The sequence below is a fragment of the Phragmites australis genome, chromosome 5 (assembly GCF_958298935.1).
Source record: "Phragmites australis chromosome 5, lpPhrAust1.1, whole genome shotgun sequence".
In the NCBI taxonomy this organism is placed as follows: Eukaryota; Viridiplantae; Streptophyta; class Magnoliopsida; order Poales; family Poaceae; genus Phragmites; species Phragmites australis.
The window spans coordinates 10,177,328-10,195,510 of NC_084925.1; the positions used below are offsets into that span (position 1 = coordinate 10,177,328).

At 43.2% G+C, this 18,183-nt stretch overlaps 2 protein-coding genes and 1 pseudogene across 2 annotated transcripts; 2 read left to right on the top strand and 1 right to left on the bottom strand.

Annotated features, from left to right (window-relative positions):
- Window positions 1-246: 246 nt before the first annotated feature.
- LOC133917430 (basic leucine zipper 19-like) lies at window positions 247-2,673 on the top strand. Its single transcript, XM_062361332.1, has 4 exons — window positions 247-800; window positions 1,372-1,462; window positions 1,743-1,869; window positions 2,207-2,673. The coding sequence occupies exons 1-4, from the start codon at window positions 418-420 to the stop codon at window positions 2,362-2,364; spliced, it is 759 nt and encodes a 252-aa protein (XP_062217316.1). The 5' UTR covers window positions 247-417; the 3' UTR covers window positions 2,365-2,673.
- Window positions 2,674-4,082: 1,409 nt separating this feature from the next.
- LOC133918730 (sodium/calcium exchanger NCL2-like) lies at window positions 4,083-9,435 on the top strand. The gene is made up of 7 exons (XM_062362752.1): window positions 4,083-4,573; window positions 5,348-5,536; window positions 6,396-6,577; window positions 6,962-7,107; window positions 7,186-7,453; window positions 7,539-7,841; window positions 8,895-9,435. The coding sequence occupies exons 1-7, from the start codon at window positions 4,213-4,215 to the stop codon at window positions 9,141-9,143; spliced, it is 1,698 nt and encodes a 565-aa protein (XP_062218736.1). The 5' UTR covers window positions 4,083-4,212; the 3' UTR covers window positions 9,144-9,435.
- A 730-nt stretch (window positions 9,436-10,165) lies between these two features.
- Window positions 10,166-11,326, bottom strand: LOC133917809 (uncharacterized; annotated as a pseudogene).
- Between the last annotated feature and the right edge of the window lie 6,857 nt (window positions 11,327-18,183).

The following is an 18,183-nucleotide window of genomic DNA, read 5'->3' on the forward strand; positions in this document are numbered from 1 at the left end:
ACCCACCACCTTTTGGCATGCATTCACACTAATGCATTGCCCCCACACATGTGCACTCACACACCATCAGGAGCATATCCATATTATGACTATAGGTGCATAAGGATATGAGTTAAAATTTTATTTTCTAACGGTCCATCATATATAACAGTTCATATAACCTTTCTAGTCTAACAAGTAGATCTCTAACTCAATAAATAGGATATTTAATCATTTTTATTCTTAATCTCACACTGCAATATATAACATACAACCATATTCCACCCTCCCACCTACACTTGCAACCAATAAACCATACATACACACTATACATCGTAAGTTCTCAACACAGGGAAGCCCGTACTCTAGGACTCTAGCTAGCTAGCTAGCCGGGCTGTAGCGGTGGTGGTGGTGCCAAGAAGAGCAGGGCTCCAAGAAATGGCGCAGCTGCCGCCGAGGGCGCCGAGCGCGGGGGCGTCACATGGCCACTGGTCGGCGGCGGGGGAGTTCCTCGGGTTCGCGGCGTCGAAGCGCGGCGCGCACCGCCGCTCGGCCAGCGACTCGGTGGCGTTCCTCGAGGCCGTGCCCATGGACGACGTCATCGGCGGCGGCGACGCGTTCGACCGGCTTGACGATGAGCAGCTCATGTCCATGTTCTCCGACGTCGACGCACCGGCGGTCTCCGACGGCGCCGGGGACGCGCCGCTGATGGACATGGGGGACGGGGAGGACGGAATGGCTGCCACGTCGCCGGTCGGCGCGCGGGCGGCGGCGGCGCAGGCGGCCGCGGACGGCGTCGCTGACCCCAGGAGGGTCAAAAGGTTAGTTGCATAGTACACAATTATTAAAGTATACGCGTAGTATTACTCCTTTTCATCTGCCAATCTACCATGGTAAAAGTCCTAACAAAATCTACCATGGTAAAACAGTATTTTTCAATGGGAGATTGATTTGTGATTATGGTCTCACCGTCTGTCATTTTGGTGTTCATCTCTTAGACTAAGATTTCAAATTAACAACAGATAGTTACATGGAAGCAGTAATAATTAAGCTCTCGAAAAAAGGTTAATTTTGCTTATGTGTGGAGAGGGAAAAAAGGAAGAGAAAAGCTTCAAAATTCTGGCACATAAATTTGTATTTATTTACCAACCTTGCACATCTTATTCCTCAACAACACAACATTATACCTTTTATTTTTTACGGAAAATTCTGGTACTAAATTTTTAAGCAGGAACAAACATATTTGCATTCTTCCTTGTCAATTTTGTTTACTGAAAGAAAGAAGTGTACACTATTATTACTCCATATGCATACTCATAATTTCTCAACCATAATAAAGTTAATTAAAAATAGGAATAATTTTCTTTTGTTCTTTGGGTCATTTTGTTTCAGGGTACTGGCAAACAGGCAGTCAGCTCAGAGGTCAAGAGTTAGGAAGCTGCAGTACATCTCCGAGCTTGAACGCAGTGTCACCGGTCTGCAGGTGATCATTTCTCTCTCAGACTCATGGGCACACACCACACCACAAACAACAGAGAAATCGAAAGCAAAAATTAGGCCATACATTGAATACTTTCCATCTGGTGCTTTAATCTAGTTATTGCCAAAGTCAGTAGTTATCCAATTCAATTGTACCATTAGTCACTCATCAGCTAAAGTTTTTACTATTGCTTGAGGCATTTCAGAATTCAGACACATCCGGAAAGAAACATAACTGCTCACATTTGAGATACTTTTGTTTGATCAATTGGTCTTTACTGCAGATGGAGGTGTCAGCATTGTCCCCTCGCGTGGCCTTCCTTGATCACCATCGGTCACTACTCACTGTAGGCAACAGCCATCTCAAGCAAAGAATTGCTGCCCTCGCCCAAGACAAGATCTTCAAAGATGGTATAAAATCTTCTCTTTTTCATCCTGGCTAGAATTTACTTGGTGTCCTATGCACTATCACTTGATAGGCACAAAACTCCGGCAGCAGGCTCATATGCCATGCTTAGTTTCGTGCACCAACCCACCTAAACAATTCAAGCGTCGTAGAAAAGCAGGAAGTGTTCTACACATACTTGAGCATTTCCAATGCTCTGTTAATGCAAACCAGCAATAAACACTGAATTTTACAACGAATGCCACTGATGCTAGCAGCATATATAATTTTGCATCAAAGTAAACCTAGCCATGAGGATGAGATTTATATTTAAACTCATCCGAAGTATGCAATGCAATGCAGCACACCAGGATGCACTCAAGAAGGAGATTGAGCGGCTACGCCAACTGTACCACCAGCAGCAGATCAAGGCCACCACCGGTGGTGCCGACATTGCCACAGCCGCTTCGATGCAGGCCAGGCAAGAGCTTCTCGCGTGCGAGGGCGCTGCCATTCGATAGAAGGAAGCAACAATCAGGCGGATCAACTTCTGGTGGATTTTTGGGCAATTCATGGAGTGGAAGATACGCTCCTGTTAGTAATTTTGTGCAGTCTGATGATATGTTTGTTCGTTTCTTGCTGCTAAATCTGTATGTGATGTTTGCTCACCCTGGTGAAAAAATTGTTCCGGGATGGGGCATTTGTTGTGGATGTATTGTTTGGACGGCCTTACATTTGTGTTGGTAAAGATTTTTCAAGGTGGTTTGCTTTCTTCAGTTCTTTGAGTTTGTTGCAAACAGCACATATCGAGTTTGTTACTAGATGAAACATGTGTCAAACACCATTTCTAATGTCTCCTAAGACATTCTTACAATCTCGTTTCAAAAGAAGAAGAACTCTTAAAATCCACTGATTTTTTGCACAAATTTAACATCACTGTATGATGATTTAGATTATCCCCCCCCCCCCCCACAAAAAAAACAGTACTATGAATGAGGTTGACAAGGTGCTTATGCAAAATTAGAAAACTCCAAACACGATTAATTGCTGCCTGCATGAGAGCAGCTCCAGTGTATCGTCGAATCGAAGGGGTAACGTTCGGTTCATTTCTACACGGTTCGTTTCCTCCAGTGTGAGCGGGTCCTACAGGCAAGTAAAAAATATTTTCTCCTCTCTCTTTCCTCCTTCGCGCGGCTACGCTGAAGACTCCGCCTGTTCCTTCCATCCGTCCGGTCCTACATGCCATGTGCAGGAAATATTTTTTTATTCGGCAAGAGTCGAACCATATTTGGAATTCGACTTTGCTTTCTGACACCCACAGTTCGACTGTTCCAATGTGTTTGGTTCGCTTTCCCTGAGCCACGGGTCGTTTTTCCTATGCACTGGAGCTGCTCTGATGAGCAAGCCCAGCAGTACAAGCTTGCGCCGTAGATTTAAAGCAAACATGCATCATCAGAATTCTGAACAGAGAATAATTGCCGCCCCGAGAGCCCTAGCACCGAGGACTAGGGCGGGGAACGCGGGCAGGAAGTTACCGGGCACGACCACCGAGGCCGAGGCTTGCAGTGCCACGGAGGCCTCGCGGAATGCGCGCGGCGCGGAGGCGGCGGCGGCGGTGATCGGTGAGAGGAAGCAGAGACGGCTGCTGCGCTGCGTCGATGATTTTGCCTGGTGCGGATCCGTGCTGGGGCGGGCGGGAAAGCATGGGCTTCGTGGATCTGGTATTGGGCTGGACCCCTTTTGAAAGGCCACAGGTGAGAGATACCACGGCCGGCCTTTTCGCAGCGAGCAGCCGGCGGGACAGGAAGAGAAGAAGGTAGGCAGCCGACGGAGAACCGATGCTATTGTCGTGTCATTTTCCAACCGTTTATAGAGTTGTCACACAACAATCCATGCTTCATCGACATGTGTCAGTTCCCGAATCTGCTGCCTCTAAACAGCCGTGCTGCTGTCATCCTCTTTTACCTGACTTTGACTTCTTTCTTTTTTTGTGCGATGTATGCATTTGTTTTTGTTACAGAAAACATATTAGTAATTAAATTAAATTAAATTAAACTTTTTTTTAGAGGTAGCTGCCTTTGAGTTCGATACGTCTCTTTGCATCCTCCTCGTGTCACGGACGGCCCAGACGTGGCAAGAGACCGATGGCGCACGCAGTGCATGCGGACACGTGGCAAGCCGAGCCCAACGTGGTGCGATCCAGATAGCGCTGCCGGCCGTGCCCCGGCATCCGATCCGCCGTCCTACCCGGCCCCGCCACCGCATCCCGCGTCCTTCGATTACCACCCCTCCTCTAATCAATCCCCGTCGCCTTGTCGCCTCCCCAACCCACTCGACTCGACTCGACTCGCTGCCTCGCTCTCCTCCACATGCCGCCGCGTCTTCTCCCTCTCCTCCTCCTCGCCATCGCCGGCGCGGCCGCGCTCGCGCATGGCCGCATCATCTCCGACGACGGAACCCTCCCGGGGACCGCCCTGCGTCTCCCTTCGGAGTCCGCGGCGGCGGCGGCGGCGGATGAGGAGTGCGAGATGACGTACGGGTTCCTGCCGTGCACGAGTAAGGCGGGCGGGAACCTGTTCCTCGCCCTGGCCTACGGGTTCCTCATGTTCAAGGCCGCCACCTACCTCTCCGCCGGCAGCGAGCTGCTGCTCGAGATCCTCGGCCCCGGCATCGTCGGCGGGCTCTTCCTACCTATCCTCGGCGCGCTACCCGACGCAATGCTCATCCTCGGTGCGTCTCGTGGCCTTCATCTCCTCCTCCTCCCTTCTGACCGTGGTGATGGTGCTCCGTCTCTCACCTTGCTTCCGTACGATGAGGTCCGGGCCGGTGGCGATCGCTTTCATTGGTCGTGTGATCGTTTGACCTTTCAGTCCTTGGATTTCTTGCTGACTTCATAATTGATGCTGATCTGGTCTGGGAGTAGAGTGGGCTCTGGTCTGGGAGTAGAGTAGGCTTCATAATTCGGTTTCTTTTTTGATAGAGAGACGGAATCATGGAATTTTCACATTCTTTATTGATGTTACACGCGTGACCGAGACCGATCAGTTAAGCGTTTGAGAGTTGCAAGTTATTCCGAAAAGGAGAAAAGGCCACGCTTGTCCTTTTCAAAAATAAAAAAATGGTCAGATTTGGACCGGTTCGAAGGGACAAAGGCTAAACCTTGCATGTGCTTGAATATGTTATGAGCGTGAAATAGTTTTTGTGGTTCAGTTGAGAGGATAAGGTTTGTCAGTGTTCAACAGAGAGCTCTGTTTTTCCTGGGAAATGTTGTCATATCGTGTAATGGGATGAGCAGAACATTGGCAATTTGAGCATTGTCATGGCATGTATATGTTATAGAATTCCAAAATGGCCCCAAGGTGCTACTCAACTAACAACTGATTTAGCCATTGTCATGTTATCCATCTGATTTGGGCTTTCTATAGTGCCTATAAATAGTTCATAAGTTTTTATCACACTTGTCAATCAACTTGAGTTTCTTAACGTTTTGTTTCTCCATTTCAGTTTCTGGGCTCTCTGGCACTAAAGAGGTTGCTCAAAGTCAGGTTTTGATTGGAATGGGCCTGCTGGCAGGGTCGACAGTCATGCTTTTGACCCTACTCTGGGGATCTTGTGTTGTTGTTGGCAAATGTGATTTGTCGGAGAATTCAACTGCAATTGATTCCCGAGATACGAAACGCTTCAGTCTTTTTGGTATGTTGGATACTCACTGTTTTCTTTCTGATTTTCGTTCTGTTGTTGATATTGTTACATCATAGATCTGTATTTAAGGAACATCCATTTAGCTGAACATGGGAAGCTATTTTCATTCTTGGTGTATCTTACCAGTAAACATAACCTTTAGGCAATACAAATTGTTATTACGACTTATCTGCTTTTAGTTTGATGCCCTTAACTTTCTGAAATGATCTTTTTCTTAAAATGTATAAGTTTCTGGAATGTGAGCCCACATCATTAGATCAGATATATAGTTATTTGTTGCGTATTGTCCTTCAATTTACATGCAAGGGTTTGGGAGAATAATGTGCTTCATAGCATTTACGGCATGTTTGTTTGGAGGGAATTGCTGTGAGGGAATAATAATTTAGGTTTTGAGGATTTAAAATCCTTTTATCTTGTTAGTAAAATAGGAATTTTGATGGCATGAGATATGGGGATTTGAAGTTTGACTCCTGCCATTTTGACCCATGGAGGGGGTGTGAATTGTAAGGTAGTTGATGTCTAGGGAAATATTGTTACATCTCAGCCCTTAATCATAACTTGAGAATTTCTTACAAGCTACAAATCTGCTCCTCACATTTTCCTGTCCATCTTGCCAAATAAGCCATTTGGACTAAAAGGCAAATTCTCCTGCACAGTCCCACCGTTAAGGCATTTCTTAAGTCAAGCAGGCTATAAAAAAAGCTGCTTTTCTCAGTCTGTTCTGTCTGTACTTGAAGCTTTGAGTTTCATTATGGCTGATGGACACTGTGTATTTTTTTAGAAATGGTTTAAATTGATAGATATGGTGCAGTATGTCCTTTTAAATATTTTGGTAAATAATTTTTTGTAGGCTCTGGTGTTTCTACTGATTTGCCAACCAGCTATGCAGCAAGAATCATGGCGATATCTGTTCTTCCCTTTATCATTGTTCAGATACCCAAAATTTTTAAGCTCCATTCAGGTCATCGTTTCACACTCCTGCTTGGACTTATTGCTGCAGCTCTACTTGTGCTTGCCTATTGCCTATATCAGGTATTGGAGTGACCTCGGTAGAAATCAAAATCGAAATTGAACTCTACATCTTTGACCTGCTTTAATTCAGCATTTCCCTATATAAGTATTATCTATGAAATATTATTGGAACCTCAAAAATCGTCAACTTGAACCAGAAGAAATGTGGCTCTGTAACGCCCACATTCATCTAACTTTTCTTTAGGCTCTTCATTTTGGCTGGGAACTGAACTCTGGTAGCAAGTATCTGTAGTATCCTTTTACAGCTAGTTTTTGTGCTTGTTATGGTAGAAATGATGGGCGCTTTATCTTCAGGGTAGCATGTGGAGATTACTTTTAGTTGATTAAAACAATATTGTGATATTTCTTGCTTCATTAAACAACATTTGTATCTTTCACAAACAGATCTTTCAGCCATGGATCCAGAGGAGAAGATTAGAGTATGCAAGACTAAAGCATGTAATGTCTGGATTTCTAAGACATGCTCAGATGCATGCTTTTGGTCACCTTCTTTATGATGATGGAACACCAAATGTTCCTCTGATAGAAAAGTATGCCTCTGGACCTTAACACATCTTTTATCTGTTCTCATGGTAGCTACTCTTTTAAATGGGGCTGAAAAATTGCAGGTTATTCCATAAGATTGATCTGGACAATGATGGAAGGATAGAACGTGGAGAACTACAAGCTTTCATTATTGGTGTTAAGTTTGAAGATGTTGACTTGGATAGTAACCTAGCCATAGACCAAGTTATGGCAGACTTTGATACATCACAAAACTCTATCATTGAAAAGGGGGAGTTTGTTAATGGAATCTTGAGATGGCTGGAAGAAGCTAAACATGCTGTTGTTGCTTCTGGTGCCTACTCGAAAAAGTTTTTGCATGATTTTCATAAGGTATTTTTGTTTTCAATCACAAGTTTGTGAGTTTTTTTTTATATCTTGCCAGGATAAGTTGCATTAGCATCCTGCACTTTTGCAGAAAACAGGGGATGAACATAATTTGCTACTTGATAAGGATGATGAGGATGGTGAGGCTATTGAAAATCCAACCTGGACCTGCTTTAAGGCCATTTTGCTTTTGCTTCTGGGAACTGCAATGGCAGCAGCATTTGCAGATCCACTTGTTGATGCTGTGCACAATTTTTCAAATGCTACAAGTATTCCTTCCTTTTTCATTTCCTTCATTGCGATGCCCTTGGCTACTAATTCCAGCGAGGCTGTCTCAGCAATTATATTTGCTAGCCGAAAGAAGCAGCGCACTCTGTCACTAACATTCTCTGAGGTATGTCTGTTGGATATCTATTTAGAGCACCCAGAAAAATATCATCATTCTGATTGATATCCTAGTCTCAACATTGTTAACCTTATACAATGCAAGCTACATTGTGGAAGAATTTTGGTTAATTAAATGTTAAGGTGGTACTGGGTGCAAACTTAGTAGACTAGACTTGCATATTTTATTTAAGGTATCAAGACCAAATGACTGCATGTATGGTATTAACCATTTCACCTTCAAATAGGCCAAACCAAATTTACTATAATATAATCTTTGTTATTTTTAATTTGATATTTTAGTAGATCCTTTTTATTCGATGTTATAGGATTACAAGGACCTATATACCTACAATTCCCCAAAGTGCCCCTACATTAATTAACGTGTAATATTTTACAAGAGTTTATGTCCTTGTTCATTGGTCACAACTAGATATTTAGGAGAAAAATTTATGAGTAGGAAGAGTCAAAACTTTAGTAGCGGCATGTTCTTTTGTGTTTTATTAGTTCTCTTTGGTAATTGAATATAAATGCCGGCCTCTTCATCCAGGGATGCACACAGCGTAGTACCTATTACAATGTTTTAGTGCTGAGAATCACAAAGCTAAAGGAATTTAACAATCCAAAGGAAGTTTGAACACAATCAAGCGGCAGTTATCCTGTTAATAAATCTTTACCCATGACTGGTGTAAAACTCCATTATAGGTCCGAATCAAACATGTGCTTTTTCTTAATAGGTGTGCATGTCTAAAACATCAAATAAATAAATAACTGAGTGACTAATTGGAAATTATTATTCTAGTCAAATATTTGTATGTAAAAACCCAATAGATTATAGTATCATACCGAACACATTAGAAGTTTCAAGCAGATTCCAGGATTTCAAAATTTTGCCCTAGGACTGTAATGCCTTTTCTTTTTCCTTTTGTTCAAGTATGACCTCAAGTTCGTAAGAGTCGGAAAAGTGTTATACTTCACATGCACATCTGATTATGCACTACTTTTGGCAGTTATCATAAGTTTCAGATATTCCCCGTGTGATGTTGCCATTTTTTAACTGCAGATCTACGGTGCGGTGACTATGAACAACACGCTCTGCTTGGCCGTGTTCTTGGCGCTCATTTACATGAGAGGTTTAACGTGGGATTTCTCTGCAGAGGTCCTGGTCATCTTCCTTGTCTGCATCATAATGGGCCTCTTCACCAGCTTCCGGACCAAGTTCCCACTCTGGACATGTTTCGTGGCCTATTTATTGTATCCGTTGTCGCTGATCATCGTCTACGTTCTTGACTTCAAGCTTGGCTGGTCGTAGATTCGAATCCGGATATGCCAAGTAACCAACACGTATAATAGAGCTATTCCATAGCTGTGGACAACTCATCTGGTTCTTGTAAATCTCATCTGATAACAGATATACATATAATGCTACTCCATAATCTCCAATGTATAAAGTACAACCTGTTCTAATGTGGGGTCCACAATGATTTAATTTTACTTGCAAAAATTGCTACAATGTATAGAACCTACCTTGGTTCTAAACTGTATCCCACATTATTGCCATATGTGAGAGAGGAAGAGAGAAGAGAGAGTATACTATTTTCTTATTTCTTAGAATCAGGTCTTATGCAGACGATGCAGCCTCTGGGATCTAAGATGAACCCTATGCTTATTTTTCCAGTTCAAATCTCTATTTACATAGGAGTGTGACGTGACTTCGTTATTTTGTCGAATCGAGAGAAATGTTTTGTTAATGTCTCCTGGCAGGGCAAGCTGCCGGGTGGAATTGTCTCGATTAGAAGAAAAGCTCAATTACAATCAAACTCATCTAGCTCCAAGTTACATTGTCTCTCATTCTCTCTCACTCTCATATGTACTCACCAACCAAATTCCCCTGTCGGCGGCTAGGGTTCCTTCTGATTCCTCCGCCGGACTCCACCTCCGGCGTGAGTTGTACCCAATCTCGACTTCGTTTCCGAACCGATTCGGGAGGCCTTTCGCGTGCGCTCAACCAGCGGAACGCGCGAGGCCGCTGCGACTCTGAGCTGCAGAAGGCCTTTCTGTAGAAGTGGAGCTTTGGCGCTGCCTGTTGCTCGCGCGGGCCACGGCGGTTTCGGTGGAGGCGGGTGGCGTTGGTGCGGTGGAGCTACACGCAGGTGTGGCGAGGAGATCAGACCGGCGGCTACAAGTTCAGCGTGGGGTGGAGAAGCAAGCTTACGAAGGTTTTTTCGTGGGGGATTTGGTCTTTGTGCTGCTTTGGGAGGTTAGAGCACGGCTTTTAGCCTGCTCGTGGGTGTGTCCGGGAGCCTAGAGGTGCTGCTGCTGTGCTGTTTTCTAAGTAGTGCGCTTGGAGAAGAAAGAGAAAGGAGAGTTACAGGTTCTGGGTTGCTTCGTACCAGCAAGGGAGAAGATCGATTGCAGGCAAGATCTGCTCTCTTTGTTTTGGTTCGAGAATCAGCAATTTTGGGCTTTTGCTGTGTGGATTTCTTATCTGCTGTATTTTGGGAGCAAAGAGAGAGGTGCCTCTTTGCCTGCTTGCTGTGCTACTGTGTTTGTGGCTTCTGTGTTCTCGAATCTTGGTGAGGCGATGGAAGGCTCAGGAAGCCTCTCGCCTTCGCCCCTGCCGTGCACAAATGGTGACACGGTGCGTTCGCTGCTCCGCCCGAGCTAACAGCCGACTTTCCTGAGAAAAAAACGAAATAGGCCTCCCCAAACCTCGAATCTGCTTGAGAAACGCGTGAACATCAGCTAGAGAATCGGAGTAGATAAGAACAGATCCGTTTATAGAGCACAGATGCAAAGAGCAACAAACAAATCAACGACGGAGAGATGCGAGTTCATCGCCGACTTGACGCAGCGATTGCGCCACGGGAGATGCTGTTACGGCCCCGTGCACCCCCCACCGCCTTGCGTCCCCACGCCGCAAGCCGACCACCAGCACGTACACACCACCGCGGTCTGCGATGAGCCCAAGCTTAACAAGTACAGCGGCGCCATCTTGCGGAGGTGGGCCTCTAGATCCCGGTGCTCGCCCCCGAGCTCCACGGGGCATGGCCTCGCTGCCGCAAGAAGCGCCGATGGCGTCACGGGCAAGGGACGGCAGCGCACGCACTCCTCCCTCTCGAGCTGGATGTCGACCTCCACAGCCTTCTTCAGGCTCCTGCACCTCGGCTTTCGGCACTTGCGTGCGTGATGGCCTAGCAGCTCCCACGCGACCGTGGCCCCGAAGAAGCGGCCGAGAGACACAACGCGGTGGGGTGGAGTAGCACGTCCATCTTGAGGAAGCCGAGCGTTGCGAGGACGGCGAGGAGCACGACCATGAGTCCATGACGACCACGACCATCCGGGAGTTGTCGCAGAGGGAGCCGGTGGTGGGCCTGGGTGAGGAAGCCCGCTTGGATTGTACTAAATTGAACACATATGAAGATGTCCTCCAGCAGTGGCCTCTGCACTGAGTTCAGGGTCTCCGACCCCGTTGCGCTCCGCGTGTCCGGCCATCTGCGACCACGCCATCCATGAGCTGAGGTAAAGACTAGATCTTGAATTTGCATTCGGTTTGGCCGATCGAGTTGGTTTGGAGCAGCCGAAATTACATGGATTTAGGAATGGTCTACACCTTTTACTTGCTGCTGCTAGCATCATGTGAAATGGTTCAGTTGACATCAGTTTGGAAGATTATGGCAAACCGGCAGTAGTTAGTTGACACGAGATGCTTCGACGCAACAAAATGAGACAGAATTTTTTAACAAAAACTGGAGACTAATGGTGGATGATATGAAACATAAATTACAACAACGTTGTGATCTTATCCCATGTGCAATAAAAGATGATGAATTACAAGATATGTTACTTGACGAATTAGAGCATTTATTTTCAAGAAACAGAGTGCAACTAAATATGTATAATCTGCCCCGTAAACATGCAAAATACAAAACTTCAAATGGAAATCGTCTTATAGAGGAAGTGGATTATGATATAGACAAATTAGAAGAAGAATCTAACATTTTATATCAAAATTTGAATGTTGACCAAAAAATGTTTTTCATACTATTGTTAAAAATCTATTAGACAATAAACCTGTTTTCTATTTTGTATCAGGGTATGGTGGAACAGGGAAAACCTATCTATGAAACACTACAGTCTCATATTTACGAGCACGTAAATTGATCGTAATAACAATAGCATCATCAGGTGTAGCATCCCTGTTGTTACCAAACGGAAGAACAACGCATTCCAGATTTAAGATACCTCTAGATATAGATGAAACATCATTGTGTGATATAAAGCAGGAACAATTCTTGCTGAGTTGATAAACGAAATGTCCCTTATAATATGGGATGAAGCACTAATGACTAATAAACAATGTTTTGAAGCACTTGATAGATCGCTAAGAGACAGACTCAGTCAACCAAACCCATACACAAAAGAGATACCATTCGGGGGAAAAGTAGTTGTATTAGGAGGTGATATAAGACAAGTACTACTGGTCATTGAAAAAGGAACAAGATTGTAGATAATAAACACATCTATTATCAAATCCAACTTATGGAAACATGTTCACATATGCAAGCTAACAGAAAACATGAGATTAAAAATAAACAATACAAATAACAATGATTATAATGATTTCTACAACTTTAGTAAATGGATACTAGACCTAGGTGATGAATTACTACCAGCAAAAAAACATGGTGATGATACGAAAACCAACATGGATATTTATTCTGATTTCAATACAAAGTTTAAAAATGCTCATTACCCAAAGGAAAGAGCTATACTAACACCAACTAATGAAATAGTCGATGAGATAAACTCTTATATGTTAACACTGGTACCATGTGAGGAGAAAGAATATTTAAGCGTAGACAATATCTCAAAATAATTTGATTGTCCCAATGATGCAGACGTTTTATATCCTATTGAATACCTAAATACGTTAAACGCAAACAATTTTTCTCAACACAAACTGGTTTTAAAAACTGGAGTCCCAGTTATGTTACTACGTAATTTAAACCAGAGTATAGGCCTATGCAATGGCACACGATTGATTATCATTAACATAGGAGAAAACGTAATTGAAGCTATAATTATAACTGGTTTGAATATTGGAACAAAAGTTTATATACCACAAATAAATCTGACAACAAGATGTTATAAATGACCATTTTTACTAAACCGTCACCAATTTCCGGTTAAAGTATGCTATGCAATGACTATTAACAAAAGTCAAGGATATACATTATCTAATGCAGGTATATATTTGAAAAAACCAGTCTTTACACATGGGCAATTATATGTTGCAGTTAGCCGAGTCAATTCAAGAAACAGTTTAAAAATACTTATCGAAAATGACGATGGAACATGTGGAGATGAAACATGGAATATTGTATACAAAGAAGTTTTTAACTATATATAGATCCTTGAAAAAAAAGTAGCTATTGCTGGTGTACTCAAGACAATTGGTAATGATATAGCGATAAATTTCAGCCGCCTATTTTATTTTTTGCTTGCAATGAAGCTTGTGCTACACACCTGTTGATTCGAGAGACTGTATGTGCAGAGGCTTCTCATACATACATATGCATATATGTACATATACATATATATCTACATACATACATATACATACCTCAGCAATTCCAATGTATTCTGTACTTACTTCAACTCTCCTATTTTGCATATTTCACTCTGTTGCTGCATTCAGATTGGTTCCAAGGCAGACTTGCTTACACAAAAGTGTGACGGTAAGCTCAATGGTAATTTCTTTTAGTTCGTCAAAATGCAATTGAAACCTTTATCTGCGTCTATACTCACTACTGAGCATGCTGTATATTATTTTAGTGTAATTCAGTATGGCAAAACTTTTGGCGTACCAAACTTCTTATACTTGCCTGTACCTGTAATGCCTGTAGTCACTCTGGTTTTGTGAATTTTCTTATACAGAGATGTGGTTGCTAGTCTTATGCATTTGCATAACTTGGGAATTATACATCGCAATTTGAAGCATCAGAATGTCTTAATAAGCACAGAAGGACCTATTTGAGCAAAGCTTCCTGATATGGGTGTTAGTAAGCTCCTGCAAGATGACATGACTTCTGTTAGCCATCATAGCACAGGTAAGGAGGTTTCCCCTTGCAGAGTTGCAGTATTAGGAAATACTTTCTGCATGCTGTTTATCACGCTGCTTAAACACATTTTTAGTTAGCACTTAGCAGTTTAATCCATGGTAGTGTACTGCAGGAATTGGAAGCTCTGGTTGGCAAGCACGTGAACAACTTCGTCATGGTTGTCAAACTCGTGCAATGGATCTGTTTAGTTTGGACTGCCTTATTTTTTTTATTGTATCACTAAAGACAAGCATCCGTTTGGTGAGTACTATGAACGGGACATGAATATTGTAAACAATCACTTTGATCTCTTTGCGGTCGACTACATACCAGAAGCAGTACATCTTATTTCTCTGTTGTTACTACCAAATCCGAAGATGAGGTAAGAACTAGGTCATGTGCACCCTTACTTCCTTGATTTCATAGGTTATGTATGTCTTCTTGCTTTTACTGAACTGCACTTTTTAAAATGTTGAATAATATATAAAAGATTAATCATGTTCAAATACCTCATCTATCGTGTTGCAAGAACCGGAGTACAGATACAACACTGTTATTTTCCCCAGCAGTGTTCATAATGACGAACTAATCGGTGGCGTGGCTACATTATGCGCAGCTAAGAAGTCGACTCAGGTAGGATATATTGTAGGACTTGGGAATCATCGTTCCATGAATATCCTCATTGATCAAGACACGGCCGAGATTATACACATTGATCTTGGTGTTGAATTTGAATAGGGTCTCATGCTTAAAACACCTGAACGAGTATGTGATCAAGCATTCTATTTTTCTTGAACTTTTGGCGTCTGGTGAGCAGATCGTATTGTATACAGCTTCTATCATTTCCTTTTTACCAATAGCCTGAAATTAGTTTGTGCCTCTGTTTGTAGGTTCTATTTCAGTTGACATGGGACATTATAGATGGCATGGGTATTACAGGCGTTAGAGATGTGTTTCCATTGGTTTTTGCTGCATGCATATTAGTTCCAAGACAGATCACATTATATTTTCCCTGAACTTTTGGGCTCCGGTGAGCAGGCTGCATTGTATACAGCTTCTTTCAGTTCCTCTTTACCAACAGCCTAAATTTAGTTCATACCTCTGTTTGTAGGTTCCTAATATTACCGATGTACTACATCCTGTGAGGTACAAAATAGCCTCGTCTCTGTTCTACTAACCAGCACATTAGACTAAGAAGCGGAATATACTTCAAAGCAAAGGCCTACAGATTTTGGAACTATCTAAATGGTACATTTAGGATTTATGTCTTTTGGTAGAGGATTAGCTCAGTACAGACAACACGGGTCAACAGGCGCAGCTGCTTTTCTAGCTGAATCCTATGATGGATACACAACGCCTGAAGACATTGAACTGGATCAGGTCCCGGTCTAGGTGCAGATCACCAAACTGCCGCCGGGGTACAAGAAAGACCCGGTGATCATGTTATTTCTATTTCATTTGTAAGCTATACTAAAATGTGTACATGAGATAACTGAAAATGTATCTAGGTCTTTATATGAGTTTTGGCTAATTGATGACAAATAATTAAGGGACTAACATATTTATTAAGGTTATGAACATGTTTTAGCCCCGATGGAGAAGTTAAACGATGATGACGTCCCTTAAAATAAAAGAGAAGCGTCATGTAGTTACTTAATAGGTTTCAATTCGCTTTATTTTCGAATTTGAGTTTAGGAATGCCGTTCTATCAAGAGGGACGTTTATTGATAGTTTTGATGGTGTCTCGGTGCTCACTATTTTCTTTCATAACCAAAAATTGAGAGGCACAATAATCCGCGGACACCGGGGAAGTTCTGTTTTGTCTGAACCCGTAGTCTCCGGGTTGGACCGGATACTCCGGATTCTGGACAGCAGCTCGGAGTCTTTGGGTAGAGCTCCGAGCCAGGCTCTCGGGATAGGTTTAATGTTTTAACCCGGAGTTTCTGGGTTGGCCCGGATACTCCGGGTGACTGGAGTCTCTGGACTTTATTCCGACAGAGAGTCTCGGTTAGAGTCTAAGAGTTTAACCCGGAGTCTCCAGGGTTATCCGAATATTATGGGTTCTGTGTTCATCTGGACCCTTCGGATTGGGTTTTGGACATGCTAGTGGTTGTGCGATGTGTGCTAACCCAGAGTCTCCGGGTTGACCCAGATACTCCGGGTCAGTTCAAAAAGCACAGTAATGACTAGTTTTTAAGGGGGAGGGTATAAATACCCCCTCACCCCCTCCTTCATTCGCTGCTGAACAACTCATGGACAAACTCATTTATAGCCATTCAATAGCCCTCCTAACTCCTCTAAAGTCTTAAATCTTTGAAGATTTGGAGAGTAGGGTTGGGAGAGTGAGACTAAACAGTTAGTGAGGTTAAATCCAATCTTGAGCGTTTGAGTTCATCGCCAAGTCGTCGATCCGCGTTCTTTACTCTTGGAGCCTTGTTCATCTGAGAAATGTTTATCATTTTAAATCTTGTGCAATCCTTTTGAATCTCAACCGTTCTGTTCATATCTATCTCAGGGTATATCCAGATGGGTCGTGACAAGTTTGACTCTCAAACTTATCAAAGAAGGATGAAAGCTCGATTTGATCCGCATGCTCAAAGCGATTTTCCTCCGTAGCCAGCTGAATTTGGTGGCAATGAAAGTGGCAGTGGCAGTAGAAGTGGCAATGGTGGTAGATCGAGGCGAGTTTGCAAGGTTGTTAGGAAGGTGAGGGTAACCCAAGCTGGTGGTATACGGATTGATGAGGCGGTCCAAACTGCCAATGTACCTCGTGGTGATCTTTTGGCATCTCGAGGAAGAGGAAGAGGAAGGGGAATAATAGGAGATAGAGGCAAAAAAAAAAGCCGTGGTCTCCGGCTCTAGTACTTAAAGGCAAGAAGAGATTGAGGAAGAGGAAAATCCCATGATAGGTCCTTGGAAGCTTCACAGGCCTCTCAGGATATATACAACAATGGATACGTCCAAACAAGTTGTAAACTATATGAAAAAGGCAAGCAAGGTGAAAACAGAAAGATATGAGAATCCGTTTGAATATGTGAAAAATATGGCTAATCATCGCTTTTGGAGTGATTTTCAAGCGGACTTTTATGAAACAGTGATTCTCACCATGAAGAAGCCAATAAGCCAATAACCCCAATGCAATAGATTGATTGGGATTACATGAAAAGGAAGAATGATCCAATTTTTAATGAAGTTATTGCAGCTTGTGAAGAGAAAAGAATCAAAGACCTAATGTGTTTAAAATGTGATTGGAGTGAGAAGGTGATCACTCAATTCTATGCAACACTTTGGTATGACCATGACGAAAATCAAAACATGTTCTTGATGATCGAGGGAGAGCAATACAAGATTACATATCGGGCTTTTGCTCATGTATTTGGATTTGATGTCCGGGATACACAAAGGACCAAGATTCACAATGAGACCCAACTCTCCTCCAAAGACATGGACTTTATGTATGAGGATCATGGAAAGGTGACCCATGGCACGGTTACAGGCATGAGGCCTTTTTACAAATATATCAACTCCTTGTTCCGTCTCACGTTGGCTCCAAAAAGTGGAGATGACACAACGATACAAGGTATCTCAAGAAACCTTCTCTCTAGAATGTCTAATGAGGCCACTCCTTTTAGTGTGGTGGATTTCATATGGGAAGAGATTCATATTGCATCACACTCTCCTACCCGAAGTTATGCCTATGCGTCATACATCATGTACATGCTTGAGAAGGTCACCAAGAAAAACTTTTTCAAAGAAGTGAAGCATGAGACATACAGGATGAGGTTGGTGAGCACAAAATCCTATACACCTCCACCTTCTCCTCCATCCGAGGCTCCAAGTGCACAAAGGGCAGCTCCGAAGCATCGATCTTCCTCACGTGGCTCTCCTTACTTTATAAAAAAAATGCTCTTAAGGCTATATTTAGAATTTGCACTCATAATTCCACAAAGATCAAGGAATACAAAGACAATACTAATGTGAGGTTGAGGAAGAGAGAGGAGAGGCAAAATGCCATTCATGCTCATTTGGGGATTCAACCCCCTTGCTCTCCACTTACCTCCGAGGAAGAGGTTAGCGAGCCCGAGACATTTGACAATCCATGGGCTTGGTATGACGAGGCTCAAGCTGCTACAGGGATGTCACATGCTCAAGAGGTTGATGATGAGGAGACCGAGGAGGAGGACGTAGCAGGAGCCGATGTTAGTTATCCTGGTGATGATGATGATGGCAACAGAGACGATGGTGATG